The sequence below is a fragment of the Nelumbo lutea genome, chromosome 4 (assembly GCF_056320005.1).
Source record: "Nelumbo lutea isolate HS-2025 chromosome 4, American lotus-T2T, whole genome shotgun sequence".
In the NCBI taxonomy this organism is placed as follows: domain Eukaryota; kingdom Viridiplantae; phylum Streptophyta; class Magnoliopsida; order Proteales; family Nelumbonaceae; genus Nelumbo; species Nelumbo lutea.
This window is the reverse complement of record NC_142687.1, coordinates 55,494,554-55,513,403: the sequence shown is the minus strand read 5'-3', so window position 1 is coordinate 55,513,403 and position 18,850 is coordinate 55,494,554. Positions and strand designations below refer to the sequence as shown.

The 18,850-nt window shown below is 38.4% G+C and overlaps 1 protein-coding gene across 1 annotated transcript in view; it reads right to left on the bottom strand.

The window, feature by feature from the left end:
* Positions 1–606: 606 nt before the first annotated feature.
* The window catches only part of VPS54, an 88,042-nt gene continuing 69,798 nt past the window's right edge, over positions 607–18,850 (bottom strand). Inside the window, exons 17-19 of the mRNA XM_088984770.1 lie at positions 11,042–11,122; positions 10,679–10,943; positions 607–1,236 (exon numbers count right to left, since the gene is read on the bottom strand). Of these exons, the coding sequence (XP_088840896.1) occupies positions 10,805–10,943; positions 11,042–11,122 (220 nt within the window). The 3' untranslated portion in view covers positions 607–1,236; positions 10,679–10,804. The remainder of the gene's footprint in view (positions 1,237–10,678; positions 10,944–11,041; positions 11,123–18,850) is intronic.

Genomic DNA, 18,850 nt, shown 5'->3' with positions numbered 1-18,850 from the left:
CTAATACATAAATATGGTTCAAGTTTGCTACTGGAAAGACATGATACTGAAAGGGTCCCTTTGGTTTGCGCTCGAAATCGGAATTGAAATGGTATACATTCTCCCTGCTTGTTTGATTCAGTAGGGAATTGGAATCAGAATCAGAATCAACTGTAGTGGATCATCATTCGCAAAGGAGGAGGGAATGACCATTTCCTTAAATGGAGGAATTGCCATTTCATCAGGAATGGGAATGAGATTCCAATTCTACCCAACCAAATGGTTGAAATTAAAATGGATGATCCAATTCCAGTTCCAAACCCATGTTCCTATGAATCAAATGGGTCCTAACCAATCAACCGGCATCATAAAAAAATACCTTTAATAATTTTTATCAAGACATTAGAGAGAACTGAAAAAGGAAGTGTGCACAAATCCACGTCTCCCTTTCCTGTCTACAATTCAATCCCCCCACACCCCAAGAACCCTCGCACGAGAAGTTGACTGCATGTTAACATCAGAAGCAGAGTACTTACCCTGCCTTCTCCCGATGTCTTCAGTTGGCTAGTAAAAATAAAAAAAAAAATAAAAAAAAAGAAGTCAACATTTGAAAACTGCAAGCATGGATATCATTAAAAGTACCAACATTTGATAGAATGATCAAATCTGTCTATTACAAGCCAACCTTTAATGCATCTGTATCGAACAAAAGCACCAGTGTTTCATGGTTGCTGAGTCCTGAATCTCTTGCCTAAATACATCATGGGTTGATCAGTTATCTGTATAGAATGAAAAAACCATGATTCCTAGCTAAAAATATAATAAAAGTAAAAATTGAAGATATTATGTACCAAAAAAAAGATATTAATGGTTTGGTACTGGTAAACCATACTTCCAATTTGGAAACGACAAACTTACATCAAACTAATTGCTCATGATACAATTACTGTCAACGATGTATCGAGGGTTGGGACCACAAAGAAAGTAGGAGGGAAAAAAAGTGAAATAGAATATGTATTCAACTCGATCTACATGACCACTCTATTTCAAACTATAGCTAAAATTTGAAGAAGCAAACAAAATGAGATCTTGAGGTCCAATTATCATGAATCGTGTATGGCTAGGTTAACATGAAAACATCCCAGCGACACCACAAAATTCCAGGGAAGGCCCAGTATTACTCATTTACTCCTGGATTTCGAAATGATTATATGGGACAAATCGTCGTCTACCCATTGTTAGGCGCAGAACAAACACCTGGGACAGTTGCCAACGATTAGTACAAGCAATCAAATATCATCTAAGCAACGACTATTAGAACACAACTCATGGATTAAATACATGCAGAATAATGTCTATTCAGAATCAGTACATAAAGGATAAACTATTGTTTTCCTTGCATGTATAATGTAGAAACATATGGCTCATTGGCTCATTTTTTAATCCAAAGAATTATGCTGGTAGCTCGGGCAGGCGAGCATGACTGCATGAGAATAAGGTTTTGGAAAGATTAGGACTGTATCCAGCCTACCCCTTCTAAGACCCCAGATAGTTGGGCGATGGCCTTTTTTTTAATGTGCCCAGGGATTAAAACACTGGATTGGACAAGGTAGCTAGGCTGGAGGGAAGTCAACAATTTCAGTTGTATCACAAACTATGGTTATATGAAAATTTAATTTGAACTAAAACCTTTGAGAAAGCTACAATTTAATAGTTTTTTCCCCAATTGCCAAGTTGACTTCTGGTCAGGGTTCTGAATAATGCTCAACCTTTAATGGATCTAAATAATGCTCAACCTCCAAGTGCACCTATATATTGGATCAGCATTTCATGGCTGTCTGCCAGAATCAAAAGAATATTATTATTGTAATTTATGGCTGAACGGATAGTTCCAAAGTTATTTCCTAAAGCTGCTTTTTTTTTTTTAATCTGACATGACATAATTGCAAAGAAATACTACTTGAAAGACTAAAGTAAGCTACTTGTATCATGATGTTGGGTTAGATTATCATCCGTATGACTATCCATGTCTTGGATTTGGATTTCAGGAAGTGAATGCATCCTGATTTCTAATACCAGAGTTCAGATCCATGGGAATTATTATCTCGTAACATCTCAGAAGATGTGTTACATCAATCTTATAAATTGCAAATGTATGAAAATTTAGTTAAAAACTAGTTAAACATATACAAGAATTGATTCAACAGGTGTGCAGTGCAGCAGGAAACAAGGCTTCATGGATTCAAAAGTTGGTAATAAGCTAAGAATTTCATTAGACCCTACCAAAATACCATGAACAGTATGCAGGAAGGAATGCATTTCTTTTTAATTTAAAATTTATCCCTTCAGCATACAGATTCATGTTTCATCTACCCCTCACTTGTAACAAGAAAAAAATAAAAAATGAAAACCTTTCTCTGGAATGGAAGAAGAAGAGGAGAGTTTGCCAAAAGTGTGTAGGGGGCGGCACCCCAGTAGCTTATATATTAAGGTGTTCAAATAAAAAGGTCCACTAACAGCCCATTTACGGTCCATTAACAGCTCTAACCACACTTCTCCTCAAGTTGGGCTGAATATGGGCTGAATATATCTATCATTCCCAACTTGGTACAAATATCCAAATGACGGGTACTAGGAACACTCTAAGTGAAGATGCTACCCAATCGATCCATAGAGTTTACATAAGGAATACAGACTTCACCAACTTTGAGTTTCTCACGAATGAAATACTTGTTGACTTCAATATGCTTTTTTCTTTCATGCATCACAGGATTGTGGACAATATTTATTGCTTCCTTATTGTCACAATACAATGACATTGGGCTGTGAACTTCAACTCTCGACTCCTTTAACATATTCCTTAACCACAAAATTTCTACAACTCCATGTGCCATGACCCTATATTCTGCTTCTGTACTTGACCTAGCAACCATTGTTTGTTTCTTTCTTCAGGGTTACCAAATTTCCTCCAATGAAGGTACAATAACCTATAGTAGACCTATCATCAACTGAGCTGGCACAATCCGCATCAGTGAAAACTTCTAATTTCAAGTGATCATGCTTGGAAAAAAGGATACCTTTACCAGGGAATTTTTAAGTACTTCAAAACCTGCTTTGCCGCAGCAAGGTGAGTAGACCTAGGGGTATGCATATACTGGCTCAACACCCGAACAGCATAAGCAATGTTGGGTCTAGTCATAGATAAGTAGAACAATCTCCCAATAAGTCTCTGGAACTGCCTTACATCAGAGAGAGGCTCGCCACCTTCTCCACCAAGTTTGTGGTTACTATCAATTGGAGAGTATCTACAAGCTTGACTCCAAGCTTATCAGTGTCCCACAGAAGATCTAGGATGTACTTCCCCTGAATCCCTTACAAGCATCCTAAAGATACCTTTGTCTGATTTCGCAACTTTAATTCTGAGAACGTACTTTAAAGAGCCTAGATCTTTGATATCAAATTGAGCCCCCCAAGATCTCTTTACCGTTTGTATCTCTGACTCCCAATTTCCCATAATGACAATGTTATCCACATAAACTATAAGAATGACCACATAAATCCCTTCCCTCTTAACAGAGAGTATGATCACCCTGATACTGTCTAAAATCAACCTTCTTGACTGCATTATTAAATCCTCCGAACCAAGCCCTTGGAGATTGCTTCAGGCCATACAAACTTATTGAGGCGACAAACCTTGCCTTCTATTTCCTTTGAAGTAAAACCTAGGGGCTGTACCATATAGACTTCCTCCTTGAAATCACCATTCAAGAAAGAATTTTTGACATCTAATTGGTACAACTTCCAATCAAACATTTCAGCAAGGGAGAGGACAAGAATGGAGTTCATTTTTGCAACTGCAGCAAACGTTTCTGTGTAGCCAACTCCATATGTCTGAGAGAAACCTTTGGCCACCAACCTTGCCTTATATCTTTCCACTAAGTCATCAGTACGATGCTTAATAGTAAACACCCACTTGCATCCCACAGGTTTTTTACCCATAGGAAGGTCCACTAAATCCAACGTGCTCTTCTTATGAAGAGCATTAAGTTCCTCAAGCATTGCATTTTTCCACTCGAGAATTGAGGGCCTCTACAACTGACTTAGGAACAGAAAAACTAGCAATAGCACAAAGGAAAGAACGATAAGGAGACAAGTTACTACCAGTGGTAAAATGACTAATGGGATGCTAGTAGTGCATGAACGGGTACCTTTTTGGACAGCTAGGTAGATCAAGACCACAAAGTAGGATCACAAGAAGTAACATTACCTAGTTCAGAGGGAAATACACTACTTTTTAGGTTTGGCTCTTGAGAATCCGCCGGTATAGGGGGAGTAGTCTTAGGTTCCTCTTCTTCTGGTGACGTATTCTGATCTGGAGAATGGGAACGAGACCTGGAACGGGAATAAACACGATTGATAGGAGCAGGAACAGCAGAACGAGAACAATGTGAGTAACATGGGAACCAAAGACTAAGGTGTGGAGGTGGTGGGAACCATAATTCACTTCTCCTTCAATGTACTATTCTCCCCTCGAGAAGTAGGGAAGAAGGGTTGATGCTCAATACAAGTTACATCCATGAAAACAAAGGTACGAAGAGAAGAGGGATCATAATACTTATATCCCTTTTGAGTGGTGGGATATCCCAAGAAGATACAAGGGATAGAACGAGGATCAAGCTTACCACAAGATGGAGACAAATGCTATACAAAACACCAACATCCAAAGGTACGCACAAGGATAGAAAACAATGGGGACCTAGGAAACAACAACTGGTGTGCGGCCTTGAACTTGAGAACACAAGTAGGCATACAATTGATAATAAATGCAACTGTCAAAATAGCACCAGCTCGGAACCTCTTAGGTACATGCATATGCAACATCAAACTTCGGGCCACTTCAAGGATATGCCTATTTTTTCTCTCAGCAATACCATTCTGTTATGGGGTCCTAGGGTAGGTGCTTATGTGAATGGTACCATGCTGGGAAAAAAATGATTTTGATCATCTCTAAAGTATTCTCAAGCATTGTTAGAATGAAATTTTTGCACTTCCACATGAAACTGTGGATACCGTTTTCTAAAAGTCTTGCATTATTTTTGGCACTTCATCTTGTGAACAAAGTAAATAAATCCAAGTGTATCTTGAGAAGTCATCAATGAAATTAATGAAGCATCTATAACCCCCTTCTGCAACAATAGTAGTAGGGCTCTACACATCAGAATTAACAACTTGAAATGGAAATTCAACAATTTTATTTTCCGAACGAAAACTTGTTCTACAATGTTAGCTTAAAGGACATGTTGGACACTGAAGTGAAGACTCAAACACTAACTTAAATAAGGTTGGAAACAAGACTCTCAAAGATGGAAAAGGCAAATGACCCAAACGGTAGTGACACAGTAAAATTTGGGCATTATTACAAAGACTCTCAGACTGGCTCAGGAAACTTATTGTATTGCTTGACTCTGGAGTTGCAACCTCATCCAGAATGTATAGAGAGACCATCAACCACACGACCCTTGCTAATTGTACTCCCACAAGTCATCCTAGAAAACAGAGAAATCATAAAAGAAGGTTACACTACAATTCAAGGATCGAGTAATGCAACCAATAGACAAAAGATTGGTAGGAAATTTGGGAACATGATATATTGAATGAAGAATAATCTCATTCTGTAAGGGCACTACGCCATGGTCAGGAATGTGGTATGTGAACTGTCAGCCAGCCTAACTTTGTCCCTACAAAAAAGTAAACGATATGCTGAAAACAAATTAGGCTTACCAGTCGTATGGTTGGTTGCCCCAGAATCAATGATCCAAGGGGTGGAGGATGAAGTAGACACATGAAATGCAGAGGCCTGGTTACCTATAGTGGACACATGTGAGGTAGGAATGATAGTCTCCTCAAGTTGATAGAGAGTCCTACCATATTCTTCCAACTGATCACATAAGGTATTCAGTTACCCCTCAGGGTTATAACCTGTTGAGACACCCTCTTGAGATGAACTACCACAAACATCATTAGCTGAGTTAGAACTCTTCCCAGAATATTATTGGTTGCTTCTTCTGGAAGGACTGAAAATTCTTCAGCTTCACAACAAGATCTCAACATGTTGCTTTAGTGTGTATGGGTCTGCCACAATGCGTACATCTTAACTTATCTTTATCAACTTTGTCAGTCTTCTTCATCCCAACACCATCCTTCGTATTTGCACCACCTCCCTTGGCAAGGAGCACAACTTGCTGCTCCCCCTTTGGAGGATTCATGGCTATCCTCCTACTCTCTTCAGAATGAACCAATGAATACACTTCCTAAAGTGATGGGAATTCCTTTCTCCCTAAAATCTGAACCCGAATGGTCTCATAACTGGGGTTAAGACCCACAAGGAATGCAGATACTCGCTGCTGATTTACAAGCCTTTTGTATTCCCTTGCATCTGATTCATTCTTCCGGTCAACACTTTGGTAATGACCAAGTTCCCTCCACATGGAGGTAAGAGATGAATAGTAACTTGACAGACTTTTTCCCTCTACTTACAATTGGAGGACTCAATCTGTAGCTGATAAATACGAGCATAATGCCTTTGCTCAGAAAATGTAGCCTTAGCCTGGTCCCAAATCCCCTTTGCGGTTTCAGCCCACATAAAGTTTTTCCTCAGATTTGGATGAATAGAAGTTACAAGCCAAGAATGATCAAGTAATTTTCTTGGAGCCACCTCTTTGGGTTGAGGAATATCACCAGACAAGTAGCCATGCTTTCCCGTGGACCCAACATACAGCTTAACACTTTTGGACCACTCCAAATAGTTCAGTCCATCAAGGACTGTAATAGAAATAGGGAAACTCCAGTTTTCAGACCCTAGACTGACCATATTCTGACCTCCAGTGACTTTAGATATGGCTGAATCATCAGTTGACATTGTTTATACAATAAATTTAGCAGTCCTAAAGTAATTTGTACCAGGAGGAAAGGAACAACAACCACATAAATCAGGTATGTTTTCCAAATAACAGTCCACTGTAATCAGCAAGAGGGCTCCAAACTTCTTTCACAAGAAGTAGGAATCACAGTAGAGCACCTTTGAACAACCCCAAATCAGAAACAAGAGAAAAAAATTCCAGATGAACTCCACAGGTCAATCACTTCTACAGTCTTGAACTTTCAAGCAAAGTGAAGAACATCCAGCACACAGAAACACAGTACAGCTGAGTAAACAACACATACCTGAATATAAGAGGTCCAGGAAACTTGGTTTACACTCTGCCAACAGGACCCCAGACCATACAACTATGTAGAACACAGAGAGATACCTCTCCTTTCAAACTTCCATCACAAGATACAAGGGATACACCAAAACAATAACCCTTTTGGTCCCACGACCAGAAAGGGAGAAAAAATAGAAAAGAAACTGTTACCCGACCAGTTCCTTCTCAAATCTGAAATTCTGAAGTGTTACAGTCCTTTCCAGGAAAAAAACGAGAAAAGAAAGAAGAGAAGTCCACTTGAGTACCAATCTGCTGTCAAACCTGCTCTGATACCATCTAGAATAGAAGAGAGGAAAAAAAAAAGAGCAGAGAAGAGGAGAGTTTGCCAAAAGTGTGAAGGGGGCAGCACCCCACTAGCTTATATATTAGGGTGTTCAAATAAAAAGGGGATATTACAAGAATACCCCTGATTACGCATAAACAGAATTAAACACATAAACAGGTCCACTAACACCCATTTACGGTCCATTAACAGCTCTAACAACACTTTCTTTTCCTTCGAATACCCTACGAACACCTGTATACATATAAGCAAGGTTTATGTTGACATTTCCTAATACTTCCATGATATATTTCCATTTCCATGCATACCAGCAAAAAATATTAGTGGTTATGACATATCTCTAGTGAAAACTATCAAAACTATTACGGTACATGAAATGGCATTAATAACATGACAAATTAGCAACAGTATTGTGGATATGTGGAGCAGCAATATATTGCCCACTGTAGAGAGACTGGGCCGAATGGGCCCTAGCCCATTACTGTCTTTCTTATTAGTTTTTTCTTGTTATCTTTTCTTATTGGGCCTTTTCTTTATGGGCCTTTAGCTCTTGTTTATGTTTTCTAAGTATAGTGCTGATGTGGACGCCTACTTAAGGGCAATCTTGTAAATTATGTAACTTAAGCAAGTCTATTAAAGGATTAGTGGGGGAAAGAGGAGATTATCGAACTCCTCTTTTCTTTCTCCTTTCTTCTCCAATCTTCCTTCTTCTTCTTCCTTACTTTCTTTTGCTTTAGTCTAAATTATTCTGCTAATTTTATTGGTTTGAATCACATCTCCCACCTAATGGGGGTGATGACTGCTTTGAGTCAGCTCTAATTCTCTTTGGATGTAATATTAAATCTTAGTTTTTAGTTGTGTAATAGAAATATTATTTTGACCTATTAGAACCATTTGCACCTCTTGTGGGTTAAGTTCGAACTTGCTCTATCATGTGGTTTCAAATCTTAAAGTCTATGGGACAACTTTGCAATGTATTATTTTGTCTACTTAGTTTCATAGCTTCATTTAATGGTTTAGAACAAGCAAATAATTTTAAACGTGGTACCCATGCTTCTTTACATCATCTCCATATTTCCAATATGTTTCCTATATTTGGATGATTGACATTTCCATTGACGCTGACATTTTAAACATATGCATTGCTATTAACGAATTGAAGAGAATTGAATACAAAGCAACTTGTACCTGAGATGGAAGCTACTTAACATTGACTAGCCAAAACAATGGAGCAACGGTTTGGTTGCTCCATTTCAATCTGGGTGACCAGGGTTCAAATCTTGGAAACAGCCTCTGTATATGCAGGGGTAAAACTGCATACATCTGTCTATCCCCAGACCCCGCATTGGCAGGAGCCTTGTGCACTGGGCTGTCCTTTTTATCTGATAGAATTAATAGTGTATAGGAGGACAAAAAACATGATAAATGAGGCTCAGGACAGGTTTGAGGAACTTTGAATATTCACAAGCCTTATACCTAATTGATTCTTTGGATAATTCTTTTCTTGATAACCAAAACCAGATTTGTGTTTGGACCCTCAATTCCTCAGGACCTTTCTATCGTGCTTCTTTCTCCAGGTCTTTTTCACTTCAACCCAGTTCTAGTGTTATCAGTATGGTGAGGTAATGACTAGTTTCTTTGGTTTGTCTAGCCGATGTAATGACTAGTTGGTGCCTAGGTGCTGAGTAGTTGATGAAAAAAGACGTGTTCCAATTGTAAGATATTGATGTAATCTCACAAGTCCATATAAATTACAACCATCCAATAAAGGAATGACATTGAACATTTAGCTTGAAACACCCAAAAATAGGCATTTAGCTTATATTTATTATTGGAAACATAAAAGAAATTAGGTTGTGTAGACTACGATAGGGAGTTACAGCCTATGTTTTTCAAGGAAAGCGTTCAACCATGACCACTCAATGTGCCCTTTGTGGCAACTTTCTTCCAGCACACAACTGGAATGGGGTGGCAGTATGTGGTTCATTCAGAAATGAATCAAGCCAAACTAAACTTTGATGGGTGTAACATGCATGAATCATGGCAATTCTGGTATAGGAGAAGTTTTCAGGAACAAATGTGGTATGTGGGGCAATTCTAGAAGTAAGACTCGCAAGTATTGAAGATTCTACAAGAGCTGAACTGTTAGCTGTTTTGCAGGGACTGTGGCTGGGAAAAACTTTGGAATTCAGGAGTATAGTAGTGTCAGGGGACTTCAAGGTAGTAGTTGGGTGGCTAAAAATGAAACTGAAGTCAAGGAAAATTGCAACATGGCATTCCATGCAGGAAATTAAACATCTGGAAAGAGAGTTGGGTGCTACTTTTTATAGGGTCTAAAGATAAACAATTATCTTGGCTGCTTTATTGGCAAAAAGAAGGGGTGAAAAGGAAACATTTGCACTGGGGAGTAACCACATGATGCATGTAAACTAACAGTTTTGGGAGTTGGGTAATAGCTAATATTAGTCTACAAAAATGGCTTATAGCCTATTATTGTACAAAATATCCTTTGATTCATATTAATAGAGTTTCTAATGTTAACAATGAGAAAAATGTAAATAGGGAATAATTGTCAAGGCTCTTTGTGCTACATGCACACAATATTCTATTATTGTACTTAATGATGCATGTAAATTATCAGTTTTGGGAGTTGGGTAGTAGCTAATATTAGTCTAACAAAAATGGCTTATAGCCTATTATTGTACATAATATTCTTTTATTCATATTAATAGAGTTTCTAATGTTAACAATGAATAATTGTCAAGGCTCTTTGTGCTACAGGCACACCATATGCCATAAGAGAGGTAATATGCCTAACAAGGGAGCCTGGAATCACCTTCAGATGGACAGGAACAGCCAAAATGGCATGGTAGACACACTAACAAGACAAAGGGCAATAGGGATCAAATGTTTTGGGGACTCACCAACAGGGAGAGTTTAGCTCCCCTATGTAACCATGGGGTGATTTAACACAGCCCATATTGTAAATATCCACTATTCTTTTCCACAAATTAATAGAATCTTTTCAAGTTATCCATTAAAAAGAGAATAATAAAAATTGTAATCATGATAAAGAATGATCCTACTGAATACAGTTGACAGTTCAGAAATATTGAAAATTTTTAGAGCATTGTTTGTATTATGCCATTACCTTGGTTCGGTTGTACAAGGCAAGTGAATCATTGAAAATCTCCAATGATTGGATGTGCTGAAAATGTTCCCTTCAACTTACGTTAGTCTTCAAACAGATGGATTGTTTGCTACTTTACATAGGCATTCATTGAGGGGCTTCAGTCCCAAATCTTTGCACCAAGAATTCATCAAGTTTCCCAAAGTTTGGCACACCATCTTGACTTGACGTATCGGAAGGCAAAGAGTGAATGCATCCAAGTATGTGTTGTACGTCACGATACAATCTAGCATAGAGATACTGTCATTTCAGTAAAAGTAGCGGCCTAGGAAAGAGAAGAATATTTAATAACTAAGCGCCAGATATGCTGGCTGAGAATTGTACCTTTGCTTTGCTTGGGGTGTGCTAACCTCCAAATGTGAAAATGCTTCGGAAATTTGTAAATGGAAGATTTGAACAACTTGCCTGGAAAAAGTACAAACTTAGTACATAACATGAAGGATGAAATAACTAAATTCAATAGACAAATTCTGTTTTGTTCTTTTCTTAACTATTCAATGCTGTTTATCAGTATTTTAAATTAGGGTGAATTACTTAATCCTCCCCTGGGGTTTCAGTCAAATATTTATGGCAATCTCAAGTTTACCTAATAATTTATACCCTCTTTGACCATGAATTGACAGGGATGTTTGTTAGCATAAGAAACAGAAATAAGACTATTGTTGCATGGACTTTCCTATAAGAATGATGTGCCCATATTGAACATGCACTTGAATTGGACACTCCACAGATTATCAAGGACACTTTACATAACATTTCCTTTTCATCTCCTACTTGATATAACAGATAGCTAATGTACAAGATGAATGCCATTTTTCACGTAAAAAATTAATTGGTCACTAAGCCAACATTTTAGACCCCTTTTTGCAGATATATAAAGTGAGAATTCAAAAAATATGAAATATTATACTTTTCCATAATATGTCTGTGTCCATGTTTCTTATCTTGTCAAGTCAGACTCTTGGACATGCATCCTGTGTTTGTGTCTATGCAACAATGATTAAGATAGAAAACATGTTGCAAGGATTCTCCTAAATGGAGAATGAGTTGTGTCAGACACACATCTGAGTCAGAGAGTTCACAGATTCTTGAGGGCACTTCTACATAACATAAAAAATAGGAATACTTTTCCATAGAGGTTCCGCAAGTCCATGTTTTCTCATCTTGCCAAGTCAAACTCTTGGACATGCATCTTATTCTGACCCCTGTGTCCATGTCCATGCAACACTGGGTAGAAAAGTTTTTAGCAAAACATCCCTTGGATAGAGAGATTGATAACGGCAGCCTCATTTACAGTTAAACTATCTCAAATATCTATATTATTTATGTTTTCGCTTAGAACCAGTAAAGAGAGAGAGAAGAGAAGGAGAAGAGGTGAGAAGGGAGAGAGAAGAGAGGAGAAAGTTTAGAGAGACAAAAACTTGGCCTGGTGGCACCTCCATTATTATTTATAGGTATGACAGCAATATCAATAAAAAGAAAGGAAATTACATTAGTGCTCCTCTGGCACACTCTAATAATAAAAAAAATAAAGATAATGCACTAACAACATTCCCCCTCAGGTTGGGCTGTATATATCAATCATGCACTAACAGTATTCCCCCTTAATATCCTGTCATGGAGTATGGGATTTAGATGTAATGTTTATGGCTGCCTTGTTGTCACAGTAAAGAAACATTGGGCTGTCAATGTTAAAGTCCAGCTCCCCCACAAGTTCTTAATCCAAAGCACTTCTGCAACCTCATGTGCCATAGCCCTATGTTCTGCTTCAGCACTCAACCTTGCAACTACACCTTGCTTCTTTTTCCTCGCAGTCACTGGGTTGTTACCTACGAAGGTGTAATACTCACTTGTGGATTTTCTGTCATCCACCGCACCTGCCCAGTTTGCATCTGTATAAACCTCCACTTTCAGGTAACCATGTTTTTTAACAACAACCCTATCACTGGAAACTTCAAGTACCTAAGGACACTCTCTGTAGTTTCCAAGTGTGGTACTTTAGGAGAATGAATAAACTAACTCAAGACTCCCACAACATAGGAAATATTAGTATGTGTCATTGATCCACCAACCTCCATAAGTGTTTCACATCTTTCAAAGGTTCTCCATCACAATCACCCAATTTTTTATTCACATTAGAAGTATTGGCTGGTTTCACCTAGTTTTCTTGTGTTTTGCAAGAGATTTAGGATCCACTTCCTTTGAGAAACAAAGGTACCTTTTCGAGAACAGGTAACCTCGATCCCAAGGAAATACCATAGGGGTCTTAGATCTTTAACTTTTATTTGGGTAGCCAAAAACTCCTTCAAATTTTGTATTTCAGAGCTCCAATCACCTATGATTATAATGTCAACTACATAAACTATCAACATTATAACCTTTCCCTAATCCCTCTTAACAAAGAGGGTATGATCAGACTGGCATTGTTTGAAACCGATCTACTGAACGCCGTATGGAACCTACTAAATGAGGTCTAAGGAATTGTTTCAACCCATACAGAGACTTCTTCAGTCTATACACCTTGTCTTAATTGCCTTTGGCATTTAAACTGGGTGGCTGAACCATATACACTTCTTCCAGGTCACCATTTAGGAAAGCATTTTTAGTATCAAGTTGATGCAACTCCCAATCGAAGTTAGTAGCTAGAGACAAAAGAACATGGATGGAGTTCATCTTTGCTATCAGGGCGAAAATCTCCACATAATCAATGCCATGTATTTGGGTGTAGCCTTTCACCACGAACCTTGCCTTATATCTTTCTACTGTCTCGCTCACCTTATGTTTCATTGAAAACACCCATTTATACTCTTTCCCTTTTCGAAGATCCACTAGCTCCCATGTATTATTTATTTATTTTTTTGATGAATGAATATAATTTATTAATTTAGAAAAGGCAGTACAGGGAACTCAAAAGAGGCATGGGCTGTTACCTCTTCAGGGAAATATTACATCAAATAAAAAACAGAATTAGTCATAAATACAATTACAAAGCAGCCCAAAATAAATGTTTCCTAGTAGCTCCCTGCTTAGCTAATCCATCTGCTAAGGTGTTTGCTGATCTTCCCTCCCAACAAAAGGTAACTGTCATATTTCTTGTAAACCAGTTGACTTTCCTTAATAAATCTTTGTGTCGCCACATGGTTGAAGTTGGATCTGTCAGCCATCCCACAACAATTTGAGAGTCTCCTTCAACTACCAGATGTTGAACTCCTAATTGTCAGCTATCCCATGTATTATTTTTATGGAGGGCATTAAGTTCTTCCTTCATAGCATACTATCAATGACATACAGGAAGGCACAATAAGGAAGAAACATGACCATAGGAAACAATGGGTTATGGAGTGTTTAGTAGTGAATGACCTAGCACCCTTTCTATGAGCAATAGAGATATCAAGGTCATCTACATGGTTGCCAATAGAAATAGGAACAAAAGAACCAATGGGGATGAGAGTAGTTGAGAGCTTATCACTAGGGAATCCATGGTGTCAGTTGCACAATATTTGGGAGCTCCACATCCTTACAACTTTGATGATCTCTATAGTGCTTACGTAGAAAGACAGAGAAAGGTGCAAGATTTAGGATGGACAGAAAATGAACCTGATGAACTTCTCCCCCACACAACTCTTCCCTGAGGAAAATACGAGATAAAATGGCTCATGAACGGAGGACCGACACCTAAAGACTCATAGGAATGGAGAACAAATGAGACTGGGAATAGGAGTTGATGGGGGGCCTTGTAGTTCAACACTCTGGAGGGCATATGGTTGATTACATAAGTACCAACAAACATAACATCCATCCATAAACGTTTACATTCATGTGCAACATCATGCCATGTGCTACTTCAAGGAGATGCTAGTTCTTTCTTTTTGTAACACCATTTTGTTGTGGTGTTTTTGCACAAGAGCTACTGTGAAGGGATCCATGGAATGCAAAAAGTTTATTTAGGTTGCCATGGAAATATTCTTTGCTTATCTACTTAGAATATATGAACCTCCACATGAAATTGGGTAAACACCATTTTTTTAAAATCTTTTACAATTCTTTGGAACTTCATCTTTAGTCCACATAGAAAATATTCAATTGTAGTAGAAAATCATCAATCAAACTAATAAAGCATTTGTAGCCGCCCTCAGAGGGTATAGTGGTAGGAATTCCGAATGCACAATATGAAAGGGAAAATCTGATCTTTTATTACTTGAAGAAAAGGAATTTCTATAATGTTTGCTTAGCTTTGGAAATTGGACATTGAACAAGACTTAAAAAAACTAGGAAACAAATACTTTAGCAACTCAAAGGAAACATGACCTCATAGCTTTCAAGGCGCCAGGGCAAGGCTAGGCGACTATAGGGTGCCCAGGTGCCTAGGCGCCTAGGTGTTGGAATTTTAAAATGTTAATTTTCTTGAGTTTTTACTTTATCTATGCTTTTCTAAGCTATTTTACTGGTTTTGTGTGCTAACTAGCAAGCATGTACACTAACTATTAACTCTATAAATCATTCAAATGATTATAAATTTCATATAACTAGCAAACATGTACGCTAACTATACACTAACTAGCAGGCATGCACACTAACTATTAACTGGAAAAAAAAATGCCAGAACTAGGAAGGGAGGAGAGGAGTATAGGGGCGGAAGAAGAAGAAGTATAGGGGATTAGGGGCAGGGAGAATTATAGGCCCCTGTTTTTTCAAAAAAAAAAAAAAGGACTGACTATCGACTGAGAACAGTCAGGGGCGGAAAGGAGTATAAGGGTGGAGCCCCTGTTTTTTTCAGAAAAAAAAGGCACTGAGATCTAGGACTAGCGACTGAGAACAATCAGGGGCGGAAGAATGAGTGGAGCTGTGGAGGGAGGGAGGAGTATGGGGGCAGAGCCCCTGTTTTTTCTAAAAAAAGCAAAAAAAGACTGAAGCTGGGCTGGAAGAACTTACCTGCTGAAGCTGAGGTGCGATGGAGTTGGGCTGGGGCATGAAGTCTTTGGTTCTCCTCCCTCTCCAATCAAACCGGAAAACCCTTATGTTATGCATAAATAAAAGAAAAAGGCTTTGTATTGTTGTCTTAATAATAAAATGATAGCATGTAACCGAGTCAAATTAAGGAGAGTCAGGGGCAAGAGTGGATAAATGGAAAGCAGAGGCTGCACTATTTGCTGTAGACGCAAATGAAGTGGAGGGAATACCAGCTGTACTATCCATTTGACACCGTTCCCTACTATAAGATTCCAAGTGATCACAATAGGAGGAACTAGATTGATGCTCCTGAGTGGTACCAGTAGTTACACTCCCACCTTGAGAATCATTAGCCACCACATTTGCTGCACTATACTTCTATCTTTGCCTTTTTTTTTTCAATTCTTGGTTCTTGGTTGCCCACTTGGGCTTCCCAACAAGATCCCAACAGGTTTCTCGTGTGTTTGGGGCGACAACAATGGATGCACCACAATTTGTCCTTGTCCTCATTCCTCTTACAACGACCTTTCTTTGTACCATTATTACCACGTTTTGATGCTAGGGCAATCAGTTGCTCCCGTTCAGCTGTAACCATCACACTCAGTTTACTTTCTTCAGATTGCATAATGGCATATACTTCCTGGATTGAAGGAAGATCATTGTTGCCCAAAATCTGAACACGAAGAGGCTCATACACAGGATTTTCCTTTGCATCATCATCATTCTTCCATTTGATAGTCTGGTAATGGTCTAACTCCATCTAGACTGAGGTAGGGGTTTAATATTAAGCAGACAAGTTACAATCACCCTGCTTACAGGTGGATTCAGCGTGTAACTGATAAATAAATCTATGTGTAATGCCTTTGCTCTGAATAGGTTAATTTTGCATGCTCCCATATCAACCCACATGAAATTCTTCCTCACCTCTGGTTCCATAGCAACAATGAGCCAGGACATAACCATACTATTCTCTTGGTTCCATCTATCGTGTTCAGTAGTCCCTGACTTGGGTTCTTTCATTTTACCATTGATATAACCCGCTTTCCTCTGGCAGTAATATAGAGTTTAATACCCTTAGACCATTCTAGATAGTTCATCCCATTCAAGGGAGTAATAGGCATAGGAAAACTCATGCTGTCTACCCCCAAACTGGAAGTTCTTTGAGAAGAAGTAACTCAGAAAGAAGCTGAATCATCAGATTCCATTACAGAGGTTACCCGTACTAAAAGTCACAGAAAGAAGCACAGATTGGGTTCTTTCACTTTATCATTGATATAACCAGCTTTCCCCTGGTTGTAACATAGAGTTTAATACCCTTTGACCATTCTAGATAGTTCATCCCATTCAAGGGAGTAATAGGCATAGGAAAACTCACTGTCTACCCCCACACTGGAAGTTCTTTGAGAAGAAATAACTCAGAAAGAAGCTGAATCATCAGCTTCCATTACAGAGGTTACCTACACTAACAGTCACAGAAAGAAGCACAGACCTGATTTTCCATCAACACCCGATCAAGAATTTGAGTTTGAAACTGTAGCCAAACTGAAAAAACTGTTGCAACTTTGAACACATTGGCTACACAACCCCAACAAATCAACCTCTAATCAACACCAACCCACAGAAAACATGTGGTAATGGTGTGGTGTACAACAAATACTTGCTGGAAAAGGACCCCACAATCCATTACAGCACCATAAACAAGGCACATGCCTTGAGGCAAAACTCCCTCACAGAATCGACTGTCACAAAGAATCACTGATCTTGGTACAATGAGGCTACAACCAATAAAAAAGGGAAAAACAAAGGAACTGTTGCTTAGGTCAGTCCAATGAGGGTTTTCTTCTTTCACAGTCCAAAAAGAAAATGTTCCAAGGAGAAAACAGCTCAATCCCCGCCCAAGTCAGCACTCTGATACCATGTTTTCACTTAGAACCAGTAAAGAGAGAGAAGAGTAGATAAAGGGAGAGAGAAGAAGAGAGGAGAAAGTTTGAAGAGCCAAAAAAATGGGCTGGTGGCACCCCCATTATTCTTTAGAGGTATGTGACAGCATAACAATAAAAGGAAATTGCATAAATGCCCCTGTGGCACACTCTAATAATAAAAAATAAAAATAAAGCACTAACAACAATTCAAACCTGTTTTCGGCTTTCTATTTCCATATTAACATTTAAAAAATATAAAAAGGCCACTACACAATGTCGGTGTCAGTTATGTGGGCTCTGGGGTCTTTGGAGGGGTAGACTAGATACTGTTCTAACCTTGGGCATTTTTTACACAAGGTGGACACTCTCAGACTTGGACCTGTGTTTTCACATTTGCCAGCCCTAGATTTTACCATTACAGAAAGTAATGGCCCATCAAGAAATATAAAAGAGTATTTTAGTCCATATAACATAGCAAGGTGCCAAAAAGGGTGAAATAGACCTTTAAAAAGTTTTAAATGCCAAGTGAGAACTTTCTACCAGAAAAACTGACAGCAAGTTTATGGAGAGGCAGAAAAAGTAACTTAACCTCAAATTACAACGTATAAGTAATTTGCCCTTTAATTATTCAATGCTATGGCAACTTTTAAACAACAGCAGAAACGACACAACATTGAGGGGAGAGATAAGAGGGTTTATCTCTCACTGACTTTTTAGTACTCCTTTTTTTTCTTTCTAACATTAATGAAAAGCTGCGGTTATTGATTAAAAAAGCGGAACAGGTTAGAAGTTAGAACTTAGAAGACCCTCAACTGTCTGGATAAGGTTGTCGCTTACTGAATAAACACCAAAATCAGAAGCATGATAATATTAGCATCTCAGTGTTCTTCTTCTTCATTAAACAGTAATGCCCACTAGCAAGTAAAGGTCAAAGCTTTTATACTGGTCCTTAATCAAAGTGACTTTAAAAGATTATATGGGACAAGTGTTTCCAGGTGTCAGAATTTTCCATGTTATCATAATATGATATCCATAACTTGGAAAACTGCATGAACTTTGCCAATCAGTTTACAGTCCACTCTGATGACCAGCATGTCATTTCACTTGCAAGATGATTCTCACTACATTACAACAACATGGATATGAGGTTTCTGACAAAGTGGCTTAAAAAATTGTATGGGACAAATGTATCCATGGTGTCAGAATTTTTCCATGTCAACATAACATGATATTCATGCCAACTTGGAAAACAACATGCATG